Source organism: Neoarius graeffei, chromosome 16, assembly GCF_027579695.1.
Source record: "Neoarius graeffei isolate fNeoGra1 chromosome 16, fNeoGra1.pri, whole genome shotgun sequence".
Taxonomy (NCBI): Eukaryota; Metazoa; Chordata; class Actinopteri; order Siluriformes; family Ariidae; genus Neoarius; species Neoarius graeffei.
This window is the reverse complement of record NC_083584.1, coordinates 45076835-45099842: the sequence shown is the minus strand read 5'-3', so window position 1 is coordinate 45099842 and position 23008 is coordinate 45076835. Positions and strand designations below refer to the sequence as shown.

General features: G+C 46.3%; 1 protein-coding gene across 1 annotated transcript in view; it reads left to right on the top strand.

The window, feature by feature from the left end:
• The first annotated feature begins 10357 nt into the window (after window positions 1-10357).
• The window catches only part of foxk1 (forkhead box K1), a 46856-nt gene continuing 34205 nt past the window's right edge, over window positions 10358-23008 (top strand). Inside the window, exon 1 of the mRNA XM_060943062.1 lies at window positions 10358-11252. Within this exon, the coding sequence (XP_060799045.1) occupies window positions 10855-11252 (398 nt within the window). The 5' untranslated portion in view covers window positions 10358-10854. The remainder of the gene's footprint in view (window positions 11253-23008) is intronic.

Genomic DNA, 23008 nt, shown 5'->3' with positions numbered 1-23008 from the left:
CAAACCCAGAGTATTCTTGTTATGTGGCAACAGCACTAACCACTGCACCACCGTGCTGCCTGGTACGCATCAGTAATCATGAATTCAGATATAGAACAAAAGCACGCTGGATATACGTTGTAGATCAGTATTTGAGGAAAATTATTTACTTTTGAATTCTGAGGATTTGGTTGTTAATGTTATAAAGGAGGTTTCAATGCACTCCTTATCAGGGGTCCCTACCGTTGTCCTGATAACTGGTTAGGAAGTTACCAGCCACTTTAATATGAACACCTGTTACCATGCTCATTCAGGGAATGAACATCCTCCTCAAACTTTGGTGTTTTGTAGGTTCTGAGATGCTTTACTGTAAAGAGTGGTTGAATTAAGTTGAGTTGCCCATTCTCTGCTGACGTCTTTCATTACAGATTATTTCTGGCTGCAAAAGAAAAAAAACCTGCCTGCTGTTTTTTGTTTTTCGCACCATTCTATACAAACTCTTGAGACTGTTTTACTTGAGATTAACACTTTCTGAAATACTCAAACCCCTTGTCTGGCACCAACAACCATGTCATTATCAAAGACACTGAGACCAAAATTTCCCCCATTATAATGATTCTTTGAATATTAACTGAAGCCCTTGACATGTATCTGTAGGATTTTAATGCTTTGAACTGCTGCTATCTGGTCAGCTGATTAAATAATTGCATGTATGATCAGGTGCTCAGGTGAAAGTGGATGTTTAATGAATAAGTAATTTGCAAAAGGGGCAGCATGGTGATGTAGTGGTTAAAGTGCATATTCTGGACCAATTTTGGGTTTTTTTTATATGAAAGCATGTCCCTTTACACACTCATCCAGAAAGGTAATTTTGCACAAGGCCATCTGTCTACAGCAGAAAAAAATAAAATAACAAAACGTGTCTGGAAAAATCCCAAGGGAGTCTGGAGCCAGATTCGTGACGTTACCTGCGGAAGCGCCAGCAGGCTGCGCGAGCTTGCATGGTTTCAGTGCACAGCCTGTGTAGACCAAGCGCTCCCATTTCTCTCTCATTGTCCGGTCTTTTGGGAAACGTTGAGTATTAATCCCATCAAGATTGGTGTTGCTACACCCTCCTACGATACATCTGTTAAACATTTTAATAATTACGTGATAACATTGAAGAAATTTGCAGAAAACCACCAGGTCGTTTTCTCATAAACAAACCAGTGCTGACGTAGGATCAGAGGGAGGCATCCCGCAGATGACGTCACGAAAATCAATGTTTCCCGGGAAATTCAAATGCCAAGTTTTTTCAGAGGTGGACCAATTCGCCTCAAATGGCTTGATTTCAACTGAATTTTTCTGGTATTGCGCAAGGTAAAAAAAATTGCAGAGAATGCAGAATGTTACAGATATTTGACCAAAGTTTAATATAAAATAGGAGAATTACATTGATCTTGCTCCTGAATTTACCCGTGATATGCCCTTTGTAGAACCAGAGCAGGTGGGTGGAGCACAGAAGCACGGCAGGCCAGAAATGAGTTCTCAGAAACTTATTTTCTGTTGTATATGTAGCTTTTCAGCTGATTCACTCTCTCACACATGCACACACATGCATTCTGGTCGGGAGAGAGCTCCCTTTCTCTGCTGTCTCCTTTTATATGGCGCGGTCACTGGGGAAGACACACAAACACAGGTTAATTCATGTTAGGTGCAGTGATTCTGCCACTTACCTTCCCTGACTCTGCCCTCCATTCACAGACTGACGCTTGACCATGCCCCTGCTGCCACATACCCCCACTGCCCGACTCAGGCCGGGGAGCCGTCCGGCCTGCAGCTGACTCCCCCCCCGGACGGGAGATGAAATCCGCCACGACCATCTGCGCCCCTGGCCTGTGGACCACCTCGAACTTAAACGGCTGTAGTGCCAGATACCAACGGGTGATCCGCGCGTTGGCATCCTTCATGCGGTGGAGCCACTGGAGGGGCGTGTGGTTCGAACAGAGGGTGAAAGAGCGTCCCAGTAGGTAGTAACGGAGGGCGAGGACCACCCACTTGATGGCAAGGCACTCCTTTTCTATGGTGCTGTACCGGCCCTCACGCACTGACAGCTTCCGGCTGATGTACAGCACTGGACAGTCCTCCCCCTCCACCTCCTGGGACAGAACAGCCCCCAGCCCTCTGTCCAACACGTCTGTCTGCAAAACAAAGGGGAGAGAAAAGTCAGGAGAGTGTAATAGTGGCCCCCCACACAGTGCAGTCTTTACCTCAGAGAAAGCCCGCTGGCATTGCTCCGTCCACTGGACCGGATCTGGTGCCCCCTTTTTAGTGAGATCAGTCAGCGGGCTGGTGACGTCCGAATAATTAGGTATAAACCTACGATAGTAGCCAGCCAGCCCCAGGAACTGTCTCACCCCCTTTTTGGTCTTGGGCCTCGGGCAGGCTGCAATCGCTGCTGTCTTATTGATTTGGGGACGCACCTGCCCATTGCCCAAGTGGAAGCCCAGATACTGTACTTCCACCCACCCAATCGCACACTTCTTCGGGTTGGCTGTGAGACCTGCTCGCCTCAGCGACCTAAGGACGGCCCTTAGGTGTTTTAGGTGTTGCAACCAGTCATTACTATAAATAATGATGTCGTCCAAGTATGCGGCCGCGTGGGGGCGGAGGACCCTGTCCATAAGCCGCTGGAACGTAGCGGGCGCCCCAAACAGCCCAAAAGGAAGTGTGACGAACTGGTGTAAGCCAAACGGTGTGGAAAAGGCCGTTTTCTCTTGGGATAGAGTCAAGGGGATCTGCCAATATCCCTTTGTCAAATCCAGTGTCAAATAAAAACGAGCCGTGCCTAGTCGATCAAGCAACTCGTCAATACGAGGCATTGGGTACGCATCAAATTTAGACACCGCGTTGACTTTTCTATAGTCCACACAGAACCGGACTGACCCGTCGGCCTTGGGAACCAAGACCACCGGGCTGCTCCAGTCACTGTGGGACTCCTCGACGATGCCCATTTCGAGCATGGCCTCGAGTTCTTTCCGAACCACCTTTTTTTTGTGTTCGAGCAATCTGTAAGGGTGGGTGCGCACTACCACCCCCGAGGGTGTCTCAATGTGGTGTTCTATGAGGTGGGTTCGGCCGGGCAGGGGCGAGAATACGTCAGAAAATTCTGTCTGCAACTGGGCGACCTCTGTGAGTTGGGTCGGGGAGAGGTGGTCTCCACAGGGGACCGGAGCGATGGGTGATGTCAATTTTCCTTTTTGAACCTCCGGCCCCAGCTCCGCCTTATCTGGAACCACCGACACCAACTCCACGGGGACCTCCTCGTTCCAAAGTTTTAACAGATTGACGTGGCAAATCTGTAACGCCCCACCCCTGTCCGTTCGCCGCACCTCATAGTCGATGTCCCCAACTCACCGTGTGACCTCAAAGGGTCCTTGCCACCTGGCGATCAATTTGGAGCTCGATGTGGACAACAACACAAGTACTTTATCTCCCGGTGTGAATTCCCTAAGGTGCGTGCCCCTGTCGTACAGACAGACTTGATGTTCTTGGGCCTGCCGCAAATTCTCCTGGGTTAGGTGTGTGAGTGTGTGGAGTTTGGCGCGCAGGTCGATAACGTATTGAATTTCATTTTTACTTGTTGAAGGTTCCTCCTCCCAATTTTCATGCAGCACATCTAGAATGCCACGCAGCTTACACCCGTATAATAATTCGAATGGGGAGAACCCATGGAGGCTTGTGGGACCTCTTGCACTGCGAATAACAGGGGCTCGAGCCATTTATCCCAGTTGCATGCGTCCTCACTTACAAATTTCCGAATTATGTTCTTGAGGGTGCGATTGAACCGTTCAACTAAGCCATCCATTTGTGGGTGATACACGCTGGTGCGGATAGACTTAATTCCCAGTAACCCATACAGTTCATGCAGTGTGCGTGACATAAACGTAGTGCCTTGATCAGTCAGAATCTCTTTGGGGATTCCGACCTGGGAGATGATGCGGAAGAGCGCTTCTGCAATACTACGTGCTGAGATATTGCGAAGAGGCACTGCTTCCGGATATCGCGTTGCATAGACCACCAGGACTAAAATAAAGCGATATCCTCGTGTTGACCGATCTAATGGCCCGACGAGATCCATCCCAATTCTTTCGAACGGGGTCTCGATTAATGGCAGAGGGCGCAAAGGCGCTTTTGGAATGGCCGCGGGATTTACTAACTGGCATTCGCAGCACACCGTACACCACCTACGGACATCGCCGCGAATCCCTGGCCAATAGAACCGGGCCATTATTCGGGCTAGTGTCTTATCCTGCCCTCAGTGTCCGGCCATGGGATTAAAGTGAGCTGTCTGGAATATAAATTCCCGGTGGCTCTTTGAGATTAAAAGCTGCGTTATAGGTTCCTTAGTCTGAGTGTCCTGCGTCACTCGGTATAATCTATCCTTAATAATGGAAAAATAGGGGAAGGACGGGGTGGCATTTGGCTGGAGCATTTGACCATCGATTACTCTTACTTGGTCAAACGCATGCCGCAGAGTCTCGTCTCGTGACTGCTCTAACAGGAAATCCGCGAGGGATTCCCCGAGAAAGGGAGGAGGAGCATGCTGCTCCTCACTCTGACGCGGTGATGACGTAGACGGCTCTGTGACAGCTGCTCCCGCCAATGCCGCACCGGGACCACCCCCCGCTAAATTATGGCAGGCCCCACTCTTCACTAAATGTGACATTAATTCCCTAAATCCCAGCCAATCAGTCCCCAAAATTATTGAGTGGGTAAGGTGAGGATTAACCGCCACCTTTACTCTAAATTTCTCCCCTTGAAATAGAATGTGGACCGACACTAAAGGGTAGTTGTGAACATCCCCGTGCACACACAACACCTTCACCAATTGTGCTCTCCCCAGTGCTTCATCTTGCACCAGGCTTTGGTGGATTGAGGTCTGATTACAGCCGGAGTCCACCAAAGCCTGATATGTATCCCCTTGGATACTCACCGTTATGCGATACGCTCCAGCCCAATCGAGGGCGGTCCCTGGCACGTCGGGGATCCGGACCATTGCGCCCACCTCCATTGCCAAGCACTGATGCTGGAGGTGCCCCGGCTCCCCGCAGCACCAGCATACCGGCCCAGGCTCTCCCTCTGCACCGGTGTTTCGGAGCTCACTGACCTGAGGGGGGGAAGACACAGACATGGAAGTAGGAAACGGTAGGGCACCGCGGGTGCGGCGGGCCGGCTGGGGTGGAGCCGGCCCCCACCTCCGCAGTGGAGGAATGGGGTGAGGACGAGAAACAGAAGGGGAGAGAGAGAGAGAAGAGAGGGGAGAAGAGGAGACATGCTGTCCTGCCATCGGAACAGCCGCCATATGGTCCTCTGCCAGCTCAATGGCCTGATCCAGCGATGCTGGGTGATGGCACTGGACCCACTCCGCTGTTCCTTCCGGAAGTTGGGTGATTAATTGTTCCAGCGCCACCAGGTCGATGATTGCCTCGGCGCTGCGGTTGTTGGCCCTTAGCCACCGCCGGCAGGCGTCTCGGAGTTGCTGGCCAAATGCGAACGGCCGGCTGACCTCCTCCAGGTGCAGCACGTGGAAACGCTGCTGTTGCTGTTCCGGGGTGCGCTCCACACATTGGAGGACGGCCCTATGGAGGTCGGCGTAGACCAGCCGGCTGTCGGCGGGGAGCTGTAGCGCGGCCAGCTGCGCCTCGCCCATTAGCGGGGGGGGGGAGGTGCGCCGCACGCTGTTCCACCGGCCAACCCCATGCCTCTGCTGCCTGCTCAAAAAGAGCGAGGAAGGCTTCGGGGTCGTCGTGTGGACTCATCTTCATTAGGGTGAGGTGGGGAGGGTCCGCGGCGGTGGTGATGGTGGACCCCGCCAACACGAGCAGGTGCCGGAACGCCTGGCAATCTTCCTGCTGTGCCAGCACCAGGGCTTCGAACTGTTGTTCCTGCTCCTTCCGGAGGGCGACCAGCGCCTGGTGCTGGCTCTGTTGGGCCGAGGCGAGGGCATGGACCAGGTCCTTGAAGGGGGAGGACTCCATGGAGCTGTCTCCTTCTGTGCTCCGTCCCGGGTTTCGGCACCATTGTAGAACCAGAGCAGGTGGGTGGAGCACAGAAGCATGGCAGGCCAGAACTGAGTTCTCAGAAACTTTTATTTTCTGTTGTGTATGTGGCTTTTCAGCTCATTCACTCTCTCACACACGCACACACATGCATTCTGGTCGGGAAAGAGCTCCCTTTCTCTGCTCTCTCTCTCCTTTTATAGGGCGGGGTCACTGGGGAAGACACACAAACACAGGTTAATTCACATCAGGTGCAGTGATTCTGCCACTTACCTTCCCTGACTCCGCCCTCCATTCACAGACCGACGCTTGACCACACCCCCGCTGCCACACCCTTTAACATTGTTGCCTCACAGCAAGAAGGTTCTGGGTTTGAGCCCTGTGGCTCACAAGGGCCTTTCTGTGTAGAACTTGCATGTTCTCCCTGTGTCTGTGTGGGTTTTCTCTGGTTTCCCTCACAGTCCAAAGACATGCAGTTAGGTTAACTGGCTACTTTAACTTGCCCGTAGGTGTGTGTATGAATGTGCAGAAAGGAATCAGCCACCCTACTGCTGCAGTTTTGGCCAAGTCAACCAAACATGGTTGCCTCAAGCCCAGATTGGGTTTGGCAGTGATGAGGATGACTTTGCAAAAGTTTTAGGCACCCTAAATTTTTTTAATGCAAACTTTTTTATAGATTTTAATTTGATGACTTCTACTGTACATTATCGAGTCACTGCGAGCTGACCTAGTGGTTAGCATGTCCGCCTCTCAACTGGGAGTTTGGGAGTTCTAGTTGCGGTCAGGTAATATCAAAGACCATCATAAAAATGGTACCTATTGCTGTCTGGCAAGGCATGCTGCAATACAGATGCAAGTCAAACTCTCACAGTTACCAGAGGACCAGCTCCCCACTGTAACCCTAGGTGACAGGCTGAGGGCTATAGAAGCGGAGATTGGCACTGCCCAATGTGCCTTAAGGGCCTGGGATGGCAGACTGTCTGGGAAGACCAGGTCCTGGCACAGGAGGGACTTTGACGAAGAAGAAACCTTTATTTGTCACATGCACACTTCAAGCACAGTGAGATTCATCCTCTGCATTTAACCCATCTGAAGCAGTGAACACATGCACACACACCCAGAGCAGTGGGCAGCCACACTACAGTACCCAGGAAGCAGTGCTCAAGGGCACTTCAGCCCAAGACCGCCCCATGTTAACCTAACTTGCATGTCTTTGGACTGTGGGGGAAACTGGAGCACCCGGAGGAAACCCACACAGACACGGGGAGAACATGCAAACTCCACACAGAAAGGCCCTCGCCAGCTGCTGGGCTCGAACCCAGAACCTTCTTGCTGTGAGGCGACAATGCTAACCACTACACCACCATGCTGCCCTTTTTTTATTTAATTTTTTTAAGAAGAATTATTGAGTCAGTGCAAAGAAAAAAATAGATTTCCAAATATTAGTTTTCCAGCAATAAATTAAATGTTAGAGAAATATGTTTGGATGTCAATAAAGAAAGCAGCATATTACTGTACATCAGAAACATCCATCCATCCATTATCTGCAGCCGCTTATCCTGTTCTACAGGGTTGCAGGCAAGCTGGAGCCTATCCCAGCTGACTATGGGCGACAGGCACCCTAGACAAGTCGCCAGATCATCGCAGGGTTAACACATAGACACAAACAACCATTCACACTCACATTCACACCTGCGGTCAATTTAGAGCCACCAAGGATGGTTCATCATGGTGGTTTTGGTTGTGTATTTATACTCATGGTTCTGTGTGCATGGCTGCATGTGCTGTATATGTTTTTATGTTTACCTGCAGGTGTGTGTCTGTACATGTATTGATATTTATTATATCCAAAAACATTTATAGTCACCCCAGTTTGTCTTTCTACTTCTTTAGATAACTGCAGTGAACTTGCATGCCGATTTTCTTCAACCCTTCTCATCAGAAGACGCTCCTGTCGAGGTGTTAACTTCCGTGGACGACCTGGACGTCTCTGTGAGATGGTTACAGTTCCATCTTTCTTAAATTTTTGTACCACTTTTGCTACAGTATTCTGACTGATAAGTAAAGCTTTGCTGATCTTTTTGTAGCCTTCACCTTTGTGGTGTAAAGAAATTATTTTCTTTGGGGAATTCTGAAGAGACAAGTTGAGCATCACTCTCCATCCAGCATCCAGTCACTAAAAGAGGTCATTGTTGAAGAATGGAAAAAGATTGATGTTGCAAAATGTCGCCAACTTGTTCATTCCATGCCTAGAAGACTTGGTGCCGTCATTAAAAATCATGGAGCCCATACAAAGTACTAGATGTAGTAGTTTTTGTTGTGGGGTGTACTCATTTTTGCACCACGCTAATTTGAGTAAAACTGAAAAAATGTGTAATCTAAGTTTATATTATTAACCTTACTTTCATGTTATAAGTTAAACAGATGGTCTATTAAACTTTGTCTTGTCAACATTTTGGAAATTGTTTGTGTTCATTGAGATATTGTTTAAAATGCTAGGTTTCACGGGTGGCACGGTGGTGTAGTGGTTAGCACAGTCGCCTCACAGCAAGAAGGTTCTGGGTTCGAACCCAGCGGCTGTGTGGAGTTTGTATGTTCTCTGCATCATGGGGTGGTTTCCCCCACAATCCAAAGACATGCTGTTAGGTTAATATAGGACGGCCTTGGGCTGAGGCACCTAACTGTGCGCTGTTAGCATGGCTGTGTGTTCACTGCTTCAGATAGGTTAAACGCAGAGGAAATTTCACAAGTGTGTGATGAATAAACTTTCTTTTCAAAGGGGGTGTACTCATTTACGCTGAGCACTGTATGTCAGTAAAGAAAGCTTTTAGATTTTCTGCTCCAAGTACATGGAATAGTCTGCAGGCAGAGCTCAAACTTCAAAGTCTGGTATCTCTGAATGCATTCAAATCCATGATAAATTCCATTACATCCAGGCTTCAGGAGTGCAAATGTTTTATTGGAGAGCAAATATCTGACTAAACCTTGTAAATTTACTAGTTTTGATTTTGAACTTCAGGTTTTGTCTGTTTTGATGTGACGATGTAATTATGTTTTTGTTTGTGTTGATGTGGCGATGTTTTGTTGTGCTTGTTGTGACGATGTGATGGAACTTCATGTACTGCCATTCTTGGCCAGGTCTCCCTTGTAAAAGAGATTGTGATCTCAATGGGACAAACCTGGTTAAAATAAAATAAAATAAAATAAAAAAAAAGCAGCATATTACTGTACATAAGAAACACTTTCAGACAGAAGAAGAATAACACTGGGTTTTGGTGCAAAATTAAGCAAGTGTCCAGAAGAACCATGGCTGGTTCTGTATGATACTTGGTAAAACTTAGAACTGATAATGTTTCCTTTTAAAACTAAATTTTTTTTTTTTTTAAGCAAAGGGTCGATTCACACCAAACACTGACTTTGTTTATAGTCATTATCATACATGTCAACCTTTGGTCAATCAAACCTGTATAACCAACCTCCAAAATCCGTATTTCCCTTATAAAATCCGTATAAGATGCGAATTAAAATAATTTACCTAAAATTTGAATGATAATTAACAATGATATATCCAAGTTACTTTTTATTCAATATTAATAACAATAAACCTTCAGAATGAATACAAAGCTCCAATGTTCGACAAAAACACAAAGTGTCATGCTAACGTTCTGAATTGTACTCCATGACAGCTTTTTTTAGCAGTCTGCACCAATACCTCACTAGGCTGCATGTCACAGCAAGTGTCTGTGTTGATCTTGCCGGAGTGCCCATTCAGAATCTTTTCAGTCGCTAGTGAAAGTCGCTCAGGTGGAAATACGCGTTTCAAACAAAATGTTACTTCCCGGTTGGCGGGATTCTCGCAATGCGGTGTGCGCATGATCAGAAGTGGAACGAAGTCTCGCTACCACAAGATAACGCGCGATTTCATAAAACTCTTTACTAGTACGTTTGTAAATGTGATGCGCTCTTTTATCATCGTGGGAATTGATTATAGCTCTAAATAAATATTGAAGTTTTTTTAAAGAATCCGTATAACTTTATTTGTACGCCCGTATACTACGTTTATTGAATCAAATCCGTATAAAATACGGACATTCCGTATAGGTTGACATGTATGCATTTCTTCTGCACACTTCCTATTATTATTATTATTATTCACCAGAACTACTGCATGTGCAGCGTCGACATTTCCAGCAGCTCACTGATCCCTGACCAGACTCTGGCATCCGTGTTTTCACTCTTTCTTGTTCTTTCTATGTTTATAAACAGACCAAGGGGCCAATGGTCAGTCGGTAATGACGTCACCACACCCCAAACCTGCGTGAGCACCGAAGCGCTTCTTAATTCCGCACGGAAAGCGTGAGATGAGAAACACGGCGGTGTTCGAGCCGCAATGGCGCTCACAGTCTGACAATCCGCCGCCGTGTTCTCATATTCTTCACTGCCACATGTAACGCACGTGTCGTCCGGTTCCAGGAAATGCACAAGGGTTAACTGTTTGTGCGCCGGATCCGAGCCTGGCTCTCGAGACCGTGATCAAACTATTTACACGTCAATAAGACGCGAAACTCAACTTTCGAGCAATGCGATCTGAGTGGCAGTGAAAACAGGCGGAGAAAGAAAGAGATGTGAAACGGGTGGGATTTTGCTGTGCACGAGACTCCCGGAAGGTAATCCAGGTCGGGTGTTGTGTCTCGCGCGCATCTCCGGTGTTGTGACTCCCCGCAGCAGAGCGAGGCGGAGGCGCTGCCCGACTCTCAGCCATTTCTACAAGTTCCTCTTCAACTTCTTTCCCCCTTCTTTTAAAAACACACAGGAGGAAACAAACAAAAAAAAGATGGCTGATTATGCGGACGACACCGGAGCGCGCGCTCTGCTGGCCCTGAAGTCCGCGCCGTGCAGTCCGGTAAGAGGAGCGAGTCCACCAGCGGCGCACGCGCTCTCGCTCTCCATTTCCCCTGCGCCCGCGCCTCTTCCGGCGCAGGCCGCGCTCGCGCGCCTCCACGGCCGCGACTTTGAGTTCGTGATGCGGCAGCGCGCCGTCACTGTGGGACGCAACTCGTCACACGGATCCGTGGATGTCAACATGGGCCACTCGAGCTTCATCTCGCGGCGCCACCTGCAGATCACCTTCGAGGAGCCCGACTTCTACCTGCGCTGCCTGGGCAAGAACGGCGTGTTCGTGGACGGTGTGTTCCAGAGGAGAGGCGCGCCGCCGATCCGCTTACCCACAGAGTAAGTCTCAACCTCATCCTCATCCTCCTCATCCTCCTCCATGAGCCCCTGCAGTAACTGGGATTTGTGCAGCTGAACTACAAACAGTTCATCCTGACAACACAAGCCATGTTTCATTGTTTTTACTGCACTGTCAAACCTAAGGCGTTTTACTCTCCCCACCCACACCTAGTGCTTGTGGTACAGTAAACAAACCTTAAAAATCAATATACTGTGTCTGTCTGTTCATCTGTCCTCAGATCTATATATCTAAGACAGCCTTTTATTATCCCACAAGAGGAAATTTACATTGTTACAGCAGCAAAGACAAAAAGATTAGTGTAAAAGTCCTCTAAGTATACATAAAAAGCATATATAGGACAGTGATTACCACTGTCGCATCAGAACCAAGAAGGTTCTGGGTTTGAGCCCAGCAGCCATCGAGGGCCTTTCTGTATGGAGTTTGCATGTTCTGTCCGTGTCCACATGGTTGCCACTGTCTCCTCAGAACTAAGAAGGTCCTGGGTTTGAGCCCAGCAGCCGTCGAGGGCCTTTCTGTATGGAGTTTGCATGTTCTGTCCGTGTCCGCATGGTTGCCACTGTCGCCTCAGAACTAAGAAGGTCCTGGGTTCGAGCCCAGCAGCTGGCGAGAGCCTTTCTGTATGGAGTTTGCATGTTCTGTCCGTATGGTTGCCACTGTCACCTCACAACCTCAGAACTAAGAAGGTCCTGGGTTTGAGCCCAGCAGCCATCGAGAGCCTTTCTGTATGGAGTTTGCATGTTCTGTCCATGTCCGCATGGTTGCCACTGTCGCCTCAGAACTAAGAAGGTCCTGGGTTCGAGCCCAGCAGCTGGCGAGAGCCTTTCTGTATGGAGTTTGCATGTTCTGTCCGTATGGTTGCCACTGTCACCTCACGACCTCAGAACTAAGAAGGTCCTGGGTTTGAGCCCAGCAGCCGTCGAGGGCCTTTCTGTATGGAGTTTGCATGTTCTGTCCGTGTCCGCATGGTTGCCACTGTCGCCTCACGACCTCAGAACTAAGAAGGTCCTGGGTTCAAGCCCAGCAGCCAGCGAGGGCCTTTCTGTATGGAGTTTGCATGTTCTGTCCATGTCCGCATGGTTGCCACTGTCGCCTCACGACCTCAGAACTAAGAAGGTCCTGGGTTTGAGCCCAGCAGCCGTCGAGGGCCTTTCTGTATGGAGTTTGCATGTTCTTCCCGTGTCCGCATGGTTGCCACTGTCGCCTCAGAACTAAGAAGGTCCTGGGTTCGAGCCCAGCAGCCGGCGAGAGCCTTTCTGTATGGAGTTTGCATGTTCTGTCCGTGTCCGCATGGTTGCCACTGTCGCCTCAGAACTAAGAAGGTCCTGGGTTCGAGCCCAGCAGCCGGCGAGAGCCTTTCTGTATGGAGTTTGCATGTTCTGTCCGTGTCCGCATGAAAGAAAGAAAGCACAACTTTATTCATCACACACTTGTGAAATTTCCTCTCTGCATTTAACCCACACATGCGCGCGCACACATACCCAGAGCAGTACGCAGCCATGCTAACGGCGCCCGGGGAGCAGTCAAGAGTTAGGTGCCTCGCTCAAGGCCGTCCCATATTAACCTTACTGCATGTCTTTGGACTGTGGGGGGAAAACGGAGCACCCGCAGACATGGGGAGAACACGCAAACTCCACACAGAAAGGCCCTTGCCGGCCGCTGGGTTGCTGTGAGGCAACCGTGCTAACCACTACACCACCGTGCCACCCAGGGTTTCCTCAGGGTGCTCCGGTTTCCCCAAAGACATGCAGGTGGCTTTAAATTGACCGTAGGTGTGAATGTGTGTCTATGTGTCAGTCCCGCGATGACCTGGCGACTTGTCCAGGGTGTACCCCGGCTCTCACCCACAGTCAGTTGGGATAAGCTCCAGCTTGCCTGCGACCCTGTAGAACAGGATAAGCGGCTCCAGATAATGATTGGATGGATTAAAGAAATAACTACAAAATTTAGAGATAAAAATGAACAGGTTTGCAGATATTACGAAGGTGGAATTGCACGTGTAAGTATTGCACAGGTATTATTACCAGTCTTGTACAAACCTATCTAGATATCCTTCTGTAACCTAAATGTAGTGTCATGTTATTTACAGTTGAGGCCTAACAGTTGCTCCACTGCCTCTTTACAAGTAAAGATAGCTTAAAAGCTACTTAAGCCTGCAATGAATCGGATTAATAACTCCGATCCTTAACTAGGGCAGTGTTGGGCAGTGGTGCATTATATTACAGAAGCTGTATGATTTGTAAACATGCGTCCTATAAAGGTCGACATGGTTAAACCAGAGATGAGATGTGTGTAAGTGGTTGTACTTTGACAACAGCAGTGTGAGGGGTGTGTGTGTTGCTTTGATTGGCTGGGAGTAGAGCTCCACCTCAGCATGGGGTGGTTAGACAAGCCACACATACATACTGTATATACACACACACACACACACACACACACACACAGCCCAACCACCACATTTATTTTAGCAAAAAAAAAAAGAAACATGAGCTCCATGCCAACAACGGCTTACACACGTCATGCGTGTGGTGTTTCAGCTCAGACCGTCAGGAGTTGTGCTCAGACAGCGCTTGATTTCTCGGCATAAAAGCAGTTTTTGCAAGCAGTTGTGATCCTTTTATATAACGCAAGTTGATCTTCAAATCTCCATGAAGTGTCCGAGTGGTTTCCGGGTCCATTCAGGGCCTGATATATGCTTAATTTCTAATCTGTGTTTTGTTTTTACATGCTTGTATTAAAGTGCCCTCGGTGAAGATTAGACTACACAATATATATTAGCCTAGTCACGCAAGCGAGCAAAATACAGAAACAGCTAAACAATTAGAGAATGCTAAACGTATAAAATAAATTAATGATTATCTCCTTTTTTCGTTTTTCGTATTTGTTTATATGATGTTCGTTCAATTTGTTGCATGTCGTTTTGATGCTCTGTCGCCACTTAACACGATCAGCAACAAAGTCAGACCATGTATTGAGCAAACCACCAACTTTTTAATAAACTTTTACAATTGTCTTTAAAACGTAATCTTGGACGCCCGACCGTTCTTGCACCTTCTGCTAATTCACCGAACATTAACATTTTGACCATTCGAGTGTCCTCCATCCGAGCAACATGTCCAAGCCAACGTAGACGATTTTTGGCGAGGAGGACTTCGATATCCTCTGCTCCGGCTCTTTTCAAAACTTCTTCGTTGCTAACGAAGTCATCCCACTTGATATTCATGATTGATCAGAGGTGTCGTCGTTGGATAGTGCGTAGCTGTTTTATTTCATGGGCGTACAACGACCAAGATTCACTTCCATATAGAAGGATCGGTAATAGACACTGAATGTAAACATTTACTTTTGTTTTTATGGTTAGATTGTGTTTGTCAAAAACTCGTTGTTTCAGTCGCCCATAAGCACTTGATGTGTTCTGTATACATGTGATCAGCTCCTGCTTCAGAGTGCAGTCTTTCGAAACATAACTGCCCAGGTATTTGAAGTGATTGACGTTGACCAGTTTTTCATCATCAATGAAAAAGTCTGTATAAGACTACACAAATTCAGCTCGATTTTAACATGATTAACTTTGTTGTGACTTGCAAATTTATAGCATCTGGCCCGAATATGAACGTTGGGAACATCGGATGGGCCTTATTGTGTGACCTAATCGAAGAAGAGTGATGATGCGTCTGGGACGTCCCTGACGAAAAGTCAAGAAAATGTCAGAGTTTTTTGTATTTTCTTGCCTAGTTTGACATCTCTTTACAACATGGTCCTTGATATTCTTTCTGTAGTCATGATTGACAATTTCTTGACCCTCCTCCCTGACAGGACGTGAATGATGATTGGTCAGGGTCAAATCTGTAGTGTTGTCAGTCTCCCTGACTGTGATGCGACAAAAAGTTCTGGCACTTTGATTGTCTAATCTGACATGGTGATCATCGTGAAAGACAAAAATATTGTGTAGTCTGATCCTGGTATTGGATTATTTAATTTTGTGTTAAATATATAAATACATCTCATGGATTGCATCTAACATGCCTGCAACGAGCAAGCTGAATCGGCTAGCAAAATTGCAAGTGTTTTGATATTATAGATACACTATATGGCCAGGGCGGCACAGTGGGGTAGTGGTTCACACTGTCACCTCACAGCAAGAAGGTCCTGGGTTCGAGCCCCGTGGCCAGCGAGGGCCTTTCTGTGTGGAGTTTGCATGTTCTCCCCGTGTCCGCGTGGGTTTCCTCCGGGTGCTCTGGTTTCCCCCACAGTCCAAAGACATGCAGGTTAGGTTAACTGGTGACTCTAAACTGACCGTAGGTGTGAATGTGAGTGTGAATGGTTGTTTGTCTCTGTGTGTGAGCCCTGCGTTGACCTGGCGACTTGTCCAGGGTGTACCCCGCCTTTCGCCCGTAATCAGCTGGGATAGGCTCCAGCTTGCCTGTGACCCTGCACAGGATAAGCGGTTACAGATAATGGATGGATGGACTGTATGGCCAAAAGTTTGTGGACACCTGACCATCATCATGCTCCTGAGGCCCCTTTTCCACCAAAGCAGTTCCAGGGCTGGTTCGGGGCCAGTGCTTAGTTTGGAACCGGGTTTTCTGTTTCTACTGACAAAGAACTGGCTCTGGGGCCAGAAAAACCGGTTCCAGGCTAGCACCAACTCTCTGCTGGGCCAGAGGAAAGAACCGCTTACATCAGCGGGGGGGGCGGAGTTGTTAAGACCAACAACAATAACAAGACCGTGAAAGATCGCCATTTTTAAGCGACAAGAAGCAGCAGCTGTACAAACGTGAAGTCATCCATTATTATTATCGTTGTTGTTGCTGCTGCTTCTTCTTCCGCGTTGTTTTTGCTTCGATATTCGCGCCAAGGTTTATGCAAACGTAGCGACGTAACTGACGTATACAGCGACGTAATGACGTATACAGCGACGTAACTGACGTATACAGCGACGTAATGACGTGGCTTCCCTTAGCACCGCGAGCTATGGAAAAGCAAACTGGTTCTCAGCTGGCTCGCAAGTTGAACAAGTTGTGAACCAGCACCAGCACTGGCCCCGAACCAGCCCTGGAACTGATTTGGTGGAAAAGGGGTATATGTGGGTTTTCACCAAACTGTTACCACAAATTTAGAAGCACACAATTCTCTAGAATGTCTCTTTGCTGTAGCATTACAGTTCCCCTTCACTGGAACTAAGACACCCAAAACTGTTCCAGCCATGACAATGCCCCTGTGCACAAAGCACTCCGTGAAGACATGGTCTGCCAAGGTTTGGGTGGAAGAACTCGAGTGTTTTGTACAGATCTCTGACCTCATCATCCCTACTGAACACCTTTGGGATGAACTGGAACGCTGAATGCACACCAGGCCTCCTCACTAGACGTGCCTGACCTCACTAATGCTCTTGTAGCTGAATGAACACGCATCCCTACAGCCACACCCCAAAATCTAGTGGAAAGCTTTCCCAGAAGAGTAGAGGTTATTATAAGAAGAAATGGGGTACCAACTCTGTCTATGGTTTTGGAATGGGCACATATGGGTGTGATGGCTAGGTGTGCACATACTTTCAGGCATATAGTGTTGGTTTGTTGCATGGAAAAACATTGTTTCATATGTCCTAAATATAAAGGCAGACTAAATTGTTGACGAACCTACAGCATCCTCTTCGGTTGCTCTGAGGTTAAATCTGCACTGTGGCTTGGTCTTGGAATGCAAGTATGCAACTTTCAGCCATCACATTATCAGGACAGAGCCATCTCCTTATTAAATTTGACAGCTTGAGTGAAAAAAAGCTTTCTGATAGCTAGCTATGGCGATGTACGTTGTGCCACTAAATGAAAATGAGAAAACAAAAACTTGGTTTATTGGCAATAAAATACTGACTTGGTTGTTTGTAATTGTTTCACTACACAAAGGTCTAAAAATCAGAAGATTCATGCTTACAAAAATGGAAATAAAAAAAACTTTGCTCTTATATGTTCTTTTGATTTTATTATTGGAAATATGTTCAAAAAGTATGTATTTATAAGCATAAACAAATAATGTTTGGAAAAAAAAAAAAAAAAAATATATATATATATATATATATATATATATATATATATATATATAAATTTGCTGCAAAGCTCTTGTTGGCACTTGAGCTTTGAGAAATCGACAGTAAGATGTAATTAGCTTTTTGCAGCACTGTGGTTTAATTTCAGCCCAATTCTTTTGGCAAACTGTCTTCAATTCCCCAAGCTTATGAAGGTGCTTCTGATGGACTTGCGATTTCAAAATCCTCCAGATGTTTTCAATGGGATACAAGTCAGGAGACTCGGCTTGGCTAGGCCATGTTGAGTTTGGGGTCATTGTCTTGTTGATACGACCATCTTCTCTGCAGGTTCAGTTTCTTGGCCGGTGAAATTAAATTCCTCTCTCGTACCTCATGGTACATCCTTTCATTCATGTTTCCTTTGCCATGTAATACCCCAGTACTGTTTGCAGAGATGCAGTCCTGTATCATGATGCTCCCATATCTGTACTTCACAGCGGGTATGATGTTCTGGGGATCATCTTTCTCCAACCATAACAAGGGGCTTTATTGCCAAATAGTTTCATCTGACCAGAATATATTGTTCCAAAAGAGTTCTGATTTATCTGACATGCTTGTTTTTTGAGCAGACAAGATTTGTTTGAGGGTAAAAAATGCAAATGATTGCAGTGCATGTCGTTGCTTATTGTTCTCTGTGTAATCTTTGCTGCTGCTTTCAGGTCATCCTGCAACTCTTTTGGAGTGACTGCTAGCTTCTCTCTTACCTTCCTGATCATTACTCTGAGAGCACGTTGTAAAATCTTGCATGGAGCACCTATCCGGAGTTGTGGTTTCACGAGCTTTCCACTTGCATATTATGGAACCAGTTGCACTGACCAAGATCTTTGCTATGGTTCTGTAGCATGTTAAACAACATTCGACTGGAAAAAATGTCCTTGAGAACTTGAGGAAGTTCCTTCACTTTCACCATGATTGTTTGAAATCTTCTCAACCACCCATCTTGGGATGTTTTTCTAGTAACAGAACATGATCAGTTAATTTCAGTCCTACAGTAAAGTGCCAGAATTACTCTTGGGACCAAATAACAAAAACATAGAAATACAACATACACTCCTGGCCACTTTAATAGGAACTTGTTCTTGATTCTGAGATTCCTGTTCTTGGCTGCAGGAGTGGAACCCAGTGTGCTCTTCTGCTGTTGCATGCTGAGATGCTTTTCTGCTCATCACGGTTGTAAAGAGTGATTTATATGAGTTATTACAACCTTTCTGATAGCTCGAACCAAACTGGCCATTTTCCTCTGACCTCTCTTATCAACAAGGCGTTTGTTTCCACTCACATTGAGTGCTCACTCAGTGTTTTTTTTTTTTTTCCCGCACCATTCTGTGTAAACTCTCGAGACTGTTGTGTGTGAAAACCCCAGGAGATCAGCAGTTTCTGAAATACTCAAACCGACACCCATGCCACAGTGAAAGTCACACTCTGAGATCGCAGTTTTTCCCGGTTCGGGCGTTTGAAGTAAACATTAACTGAAGCTCTTGATTTGTATCTGCAAGATTTTACGCATTGTGCTGCTGTCAAGGGATCGGCTGATTCGAGAACCGCATAACACAACAGGTGGATGGGTGTTCCTAATAAAGTGGCCAGTGAGTGTACACCAACAAGTATATATTTCTCAGGTATTCCTTCAGTAATCACAAGGAATGAAAATGAACATGTAGCCTCTATCAGATGTTTTACAGAAGCTTTCGGCAGCTCTCTGCATTTTCTTTGGCCCTTATCAGTGCATACAACAGACACATGGAGCTTGTTGTCATGGAGCCCACAAAGGCTATTCCAGCAGACACCTATGAAAACACAGACCAACAAACAGAACCAGAGCTGGGTGCGTGCCAGACTTGCCCTTCAAAACAACTGTAGTGTGTACACTGCGGCAGCCAACGGAGTTCTTGGAGCCTGATTTCTCCCTAAAGAACTGCACCAAACCATTGCTTTTTGAGTACACTGATCAAAATTGCAAAAGCAGTTCCAATTCCAGATAGCTTGCTGTCTTGGATGCAGAAACCTTGCGGAGTTTTGAAGTGATTTCTCAGAAGTTCAGTACTGGTATTTGCCATTTTCTTCAAAGTAACCATCAAAGGCTGCTCGAGAATGGCGCCATCAATTATTACTTACAAATCCAGACCAGGCAGGTATTGTTTTATATTTTGTATTAAGTCATACACACTTCCTGTCCAGTTTATTACGAATGCCTCTACATCTGCACATTCATGCAGTAGGTCAGTTATGTACTCCTGCCAGATACAGGTCAGAAGCTTCAGTTAATGTTCACATCAAACATCAGAATGGGGGAAAAGATCTCCGTGACTTTGGCCATGGTGTCGTCGTTGGTGTCAGATGGGCTGTGAAAAGCAAGCAAAATTTCGCAATTTAAATTTTTTTGCATTCTGAGATGCTTTTCTGCTCACCATGGTTGTAAAGAGTGATTATTTGAGTTACTGTGCCATTCCTGTCAGCTCAGATCAGCAAGGCGTTTTCTTCTGCAAAGCTACTATTCACCGGATGTTTTTTGTTGTTTTGCACCATTCTGTGTAAACTCTGAAGATTGTTGTGCAGTGTGAAAATGCCATGCTCAAAAAAAAAGGGGGAGGGGAATATATTTTCCTGATTGGCCACATTTTTCTCTTTTTCAGTTTGAGATTTAAGAGAAAATGTTATGTATAGTTTACGTAAAAATATTAAGCTTCTCATCAAATTGTAATTGCATTGCCAATTTAAGCAATATCTACTCTACTAGTTTGAACTGTGAGTATGATCAGTTCATGTAGTATTAACGTGATCCAATTACATTTTAAAACTCTCACACAGTTGTTGCCATTGACGGGAAGAAATGACTCCTTTAGTAACTTGTGCCCTGTAGTAAGTTGGCACTGTGGGAAACGCTGCCACCTCACAGGGTCACGGGCTTGGGTTTGAGCCGAAGCTTGGGTGACTGCGCAGAGTTGGATTTCATTCCAGGTCTTTGAAAATACATGGTCAAATCATGTTGGCTGTACGAAAACAAATTGCGCTCATGGAACTCAATTCATTCACGTTATGCACGTAATGATTCACCCAACTCACGATTTGATTTGTTTCATGATATTGGGTTCACGATTCAATTTTCTCGTGACTTTTTTTGGGAAAAAAATGGAATGAAAATTTTATTACCAAAAAATGCAACATTTTTATTTTCCTTTTCTTTGTTAACTTAAATATTCCTTTTGTTAAATTAACCCTTTCACCACTGCGTAACTTCATATACAGACTGCTGTATATACTATAAGTACACTATATAACTAAGTAATTTGTGATAAACATAAACCAGAACACAATTTTAAAAGAAAATATAGTGAACTTGTGTGTGCGTGCCATAGTGACATATTTGGTACCATTGGAAACTAGAGGAATTCTGCTTTGAGAATATGTCACACTTATGACAATTAACTGAACACAGTTAAATTTGCATTTTATCTATTAATATTTATCAAAACTGAGATGTTCAGAAGCGCCGGCGACTGGCGTTTTTCTCCGCCTCCACAGACGGTTGGTGCCGGCTACTCAATCCCGGGGGGGACCCTTGCCATTCAATGTTCAAGTGATTTTACGTACATCATCTCTGCTGCCCATAATTTGCTGCAACTCTAATTATTTCACCATAAAATTGTCTTCGATTCAGGTCTAACATGACCGGAAATGGCACTGTATTTGTTGATCGATTCTCGTGCTCTGATTGGCTGAGCCAGACCACGTGACCACACCGTAGCGTATGTAGTTATGTTAGAGAGTCAGGCAGCGTACTACATTGGGTAAATGAGAAAGCCAAGCACACATACGTCTGGAGGGAAATTTCATACATGTATTGCAAGTATTTTACAGGGAAATGGTTAGTAATTTATTAGCTGAGAATGCACCAGAAGCCAGAAGCAGTCTGCAGTGATGAAAAGGTTAAATCACCAGCAATAAATATTTACCCACGTTTGTAAAGGCTGGAGTAAAATATAATAACCAATCAACCAAAATATTCCTTTTATTAAAAATGAAAAACTGAATAACAAATAAGCCTTTTGGCGGCACGGTGGTGTAGTGGTTAGCGCTGTCGCCTCACAGCAAGAAGGTCCTGGGTTCGAGCCCCGGGGCCGGCGAGGGCCTTTCTGTGTGGAGTTTGCATGTTCTCCCCGTGTCCACGTGGGTTTCCTCCGGGTGCTCCGGTTTCCCCCACAGTCCAAAGACATGCAGGTTAGGTTAACTGGTGGCTCTAAATTGACCGTAGGTGTGAATGTGAGTGTGAATGGTTGTCTGTGTCTATGTGTCAGCCCTGTGATGACCTGGCGACTTGTCCAGGGTGTACCCCGCCTTTCACCCGTAGTCAGCTGGGATAGGCTTCAGCTTGCCTGCGACCCTGTAGAAGGATAAAGCGGCTAGAGATAATGTGATGTGTGTGTGATGTGAAATAAGCCTTTTCTTTGTTCTAACATTTGTACTACCTCCATCAGCTTCTCGTTTCTTTCTTTCAGCAGTCTGTAAAAGGAGAGCTTTGATTGTATCTATTTGTACAGTCAATTGCACAACTGTTTCCCATTTTAGACCTGTTTTTTTTCCTGTTACTGTTTTCATGGCATTAGAGCTGTTACTTCCACATTCATTTTGTGTATTATACGTTATTGCGACCTTTGTCTGAGCCTGATGATCACGATTCTTTTTTTTTTTCTTTTTAAATTTAATTGATTTTGAATTGTCATAAATTTGTACCGCAGGCTATCATAGCGGAGCTCCAGCGGAGCACCATACCTAAGAAAAAATGGTAAACCCATCCAGTCGATTTTTTTTTTTTTTTGTGGTTTGTACGTGTACCACCAGTCATACACACCGCCTAGTGGCCAGTGTTAGTAATTACCAGTCATACACACCGCCTAGTGGCCAGTGTTAGTAATTGCCAGTCATACACACCGCATCGTGGTCAGTGTTAGTAATTGCCAGTCATACACACCGCCTAGTGGCCAGTGTTAGTAATTGCCAGTCATACACACCGCCTAGTGGCCAGTGTTAGTAATTGCCAGTCATACACACCGCCTAGTTGCCAGTGTTAGTAATTGCCAGTCATACACACCGCCTAGTGGCCAGTGTTAGTAATTGCAGTCATACACACCGCCTAGTGGCCGGTGTTAATAATTACCAGTCATACACACCGCCTAGTGGCCGGTGTTAGTAATTGCGTCATACACACCGCCTAGTGGCCGGTGTTAGTAATTGCGTCATACACACCGCCTAGTGGCCGGTGTTAGTAATTGCGTCATACACACCGCCTAGTGGCCGGTGTTAGTAATTGCGTCATACACACCGCCTAGTGGCCGGTGTTAGTAATTGCCAGTCATACACACCGCCTAGTGGCCGGTGTTAATAATTGCCAGTCATACACACCGCCTAGTGGCCAGTGTTAGTAATTGCCAGTCATACACAGCGCCTAGTGGCCAGTGTTAGTAATTGCCAGTCATACACACCGCCTAGTGCTCAGTGTTAGTAATTGCTAGTCATACACACCGCCTAGTGGCCAGTGTTAGTAATTGCCAGTCATACACACCACCTAGTGGCCAGTGTTAGTAATTGCCAGTCATACACACCGCCTAGTGGCCAGTGTTAGTAATTGCCAGTCATACACACCGCCTAGTGGCCAGT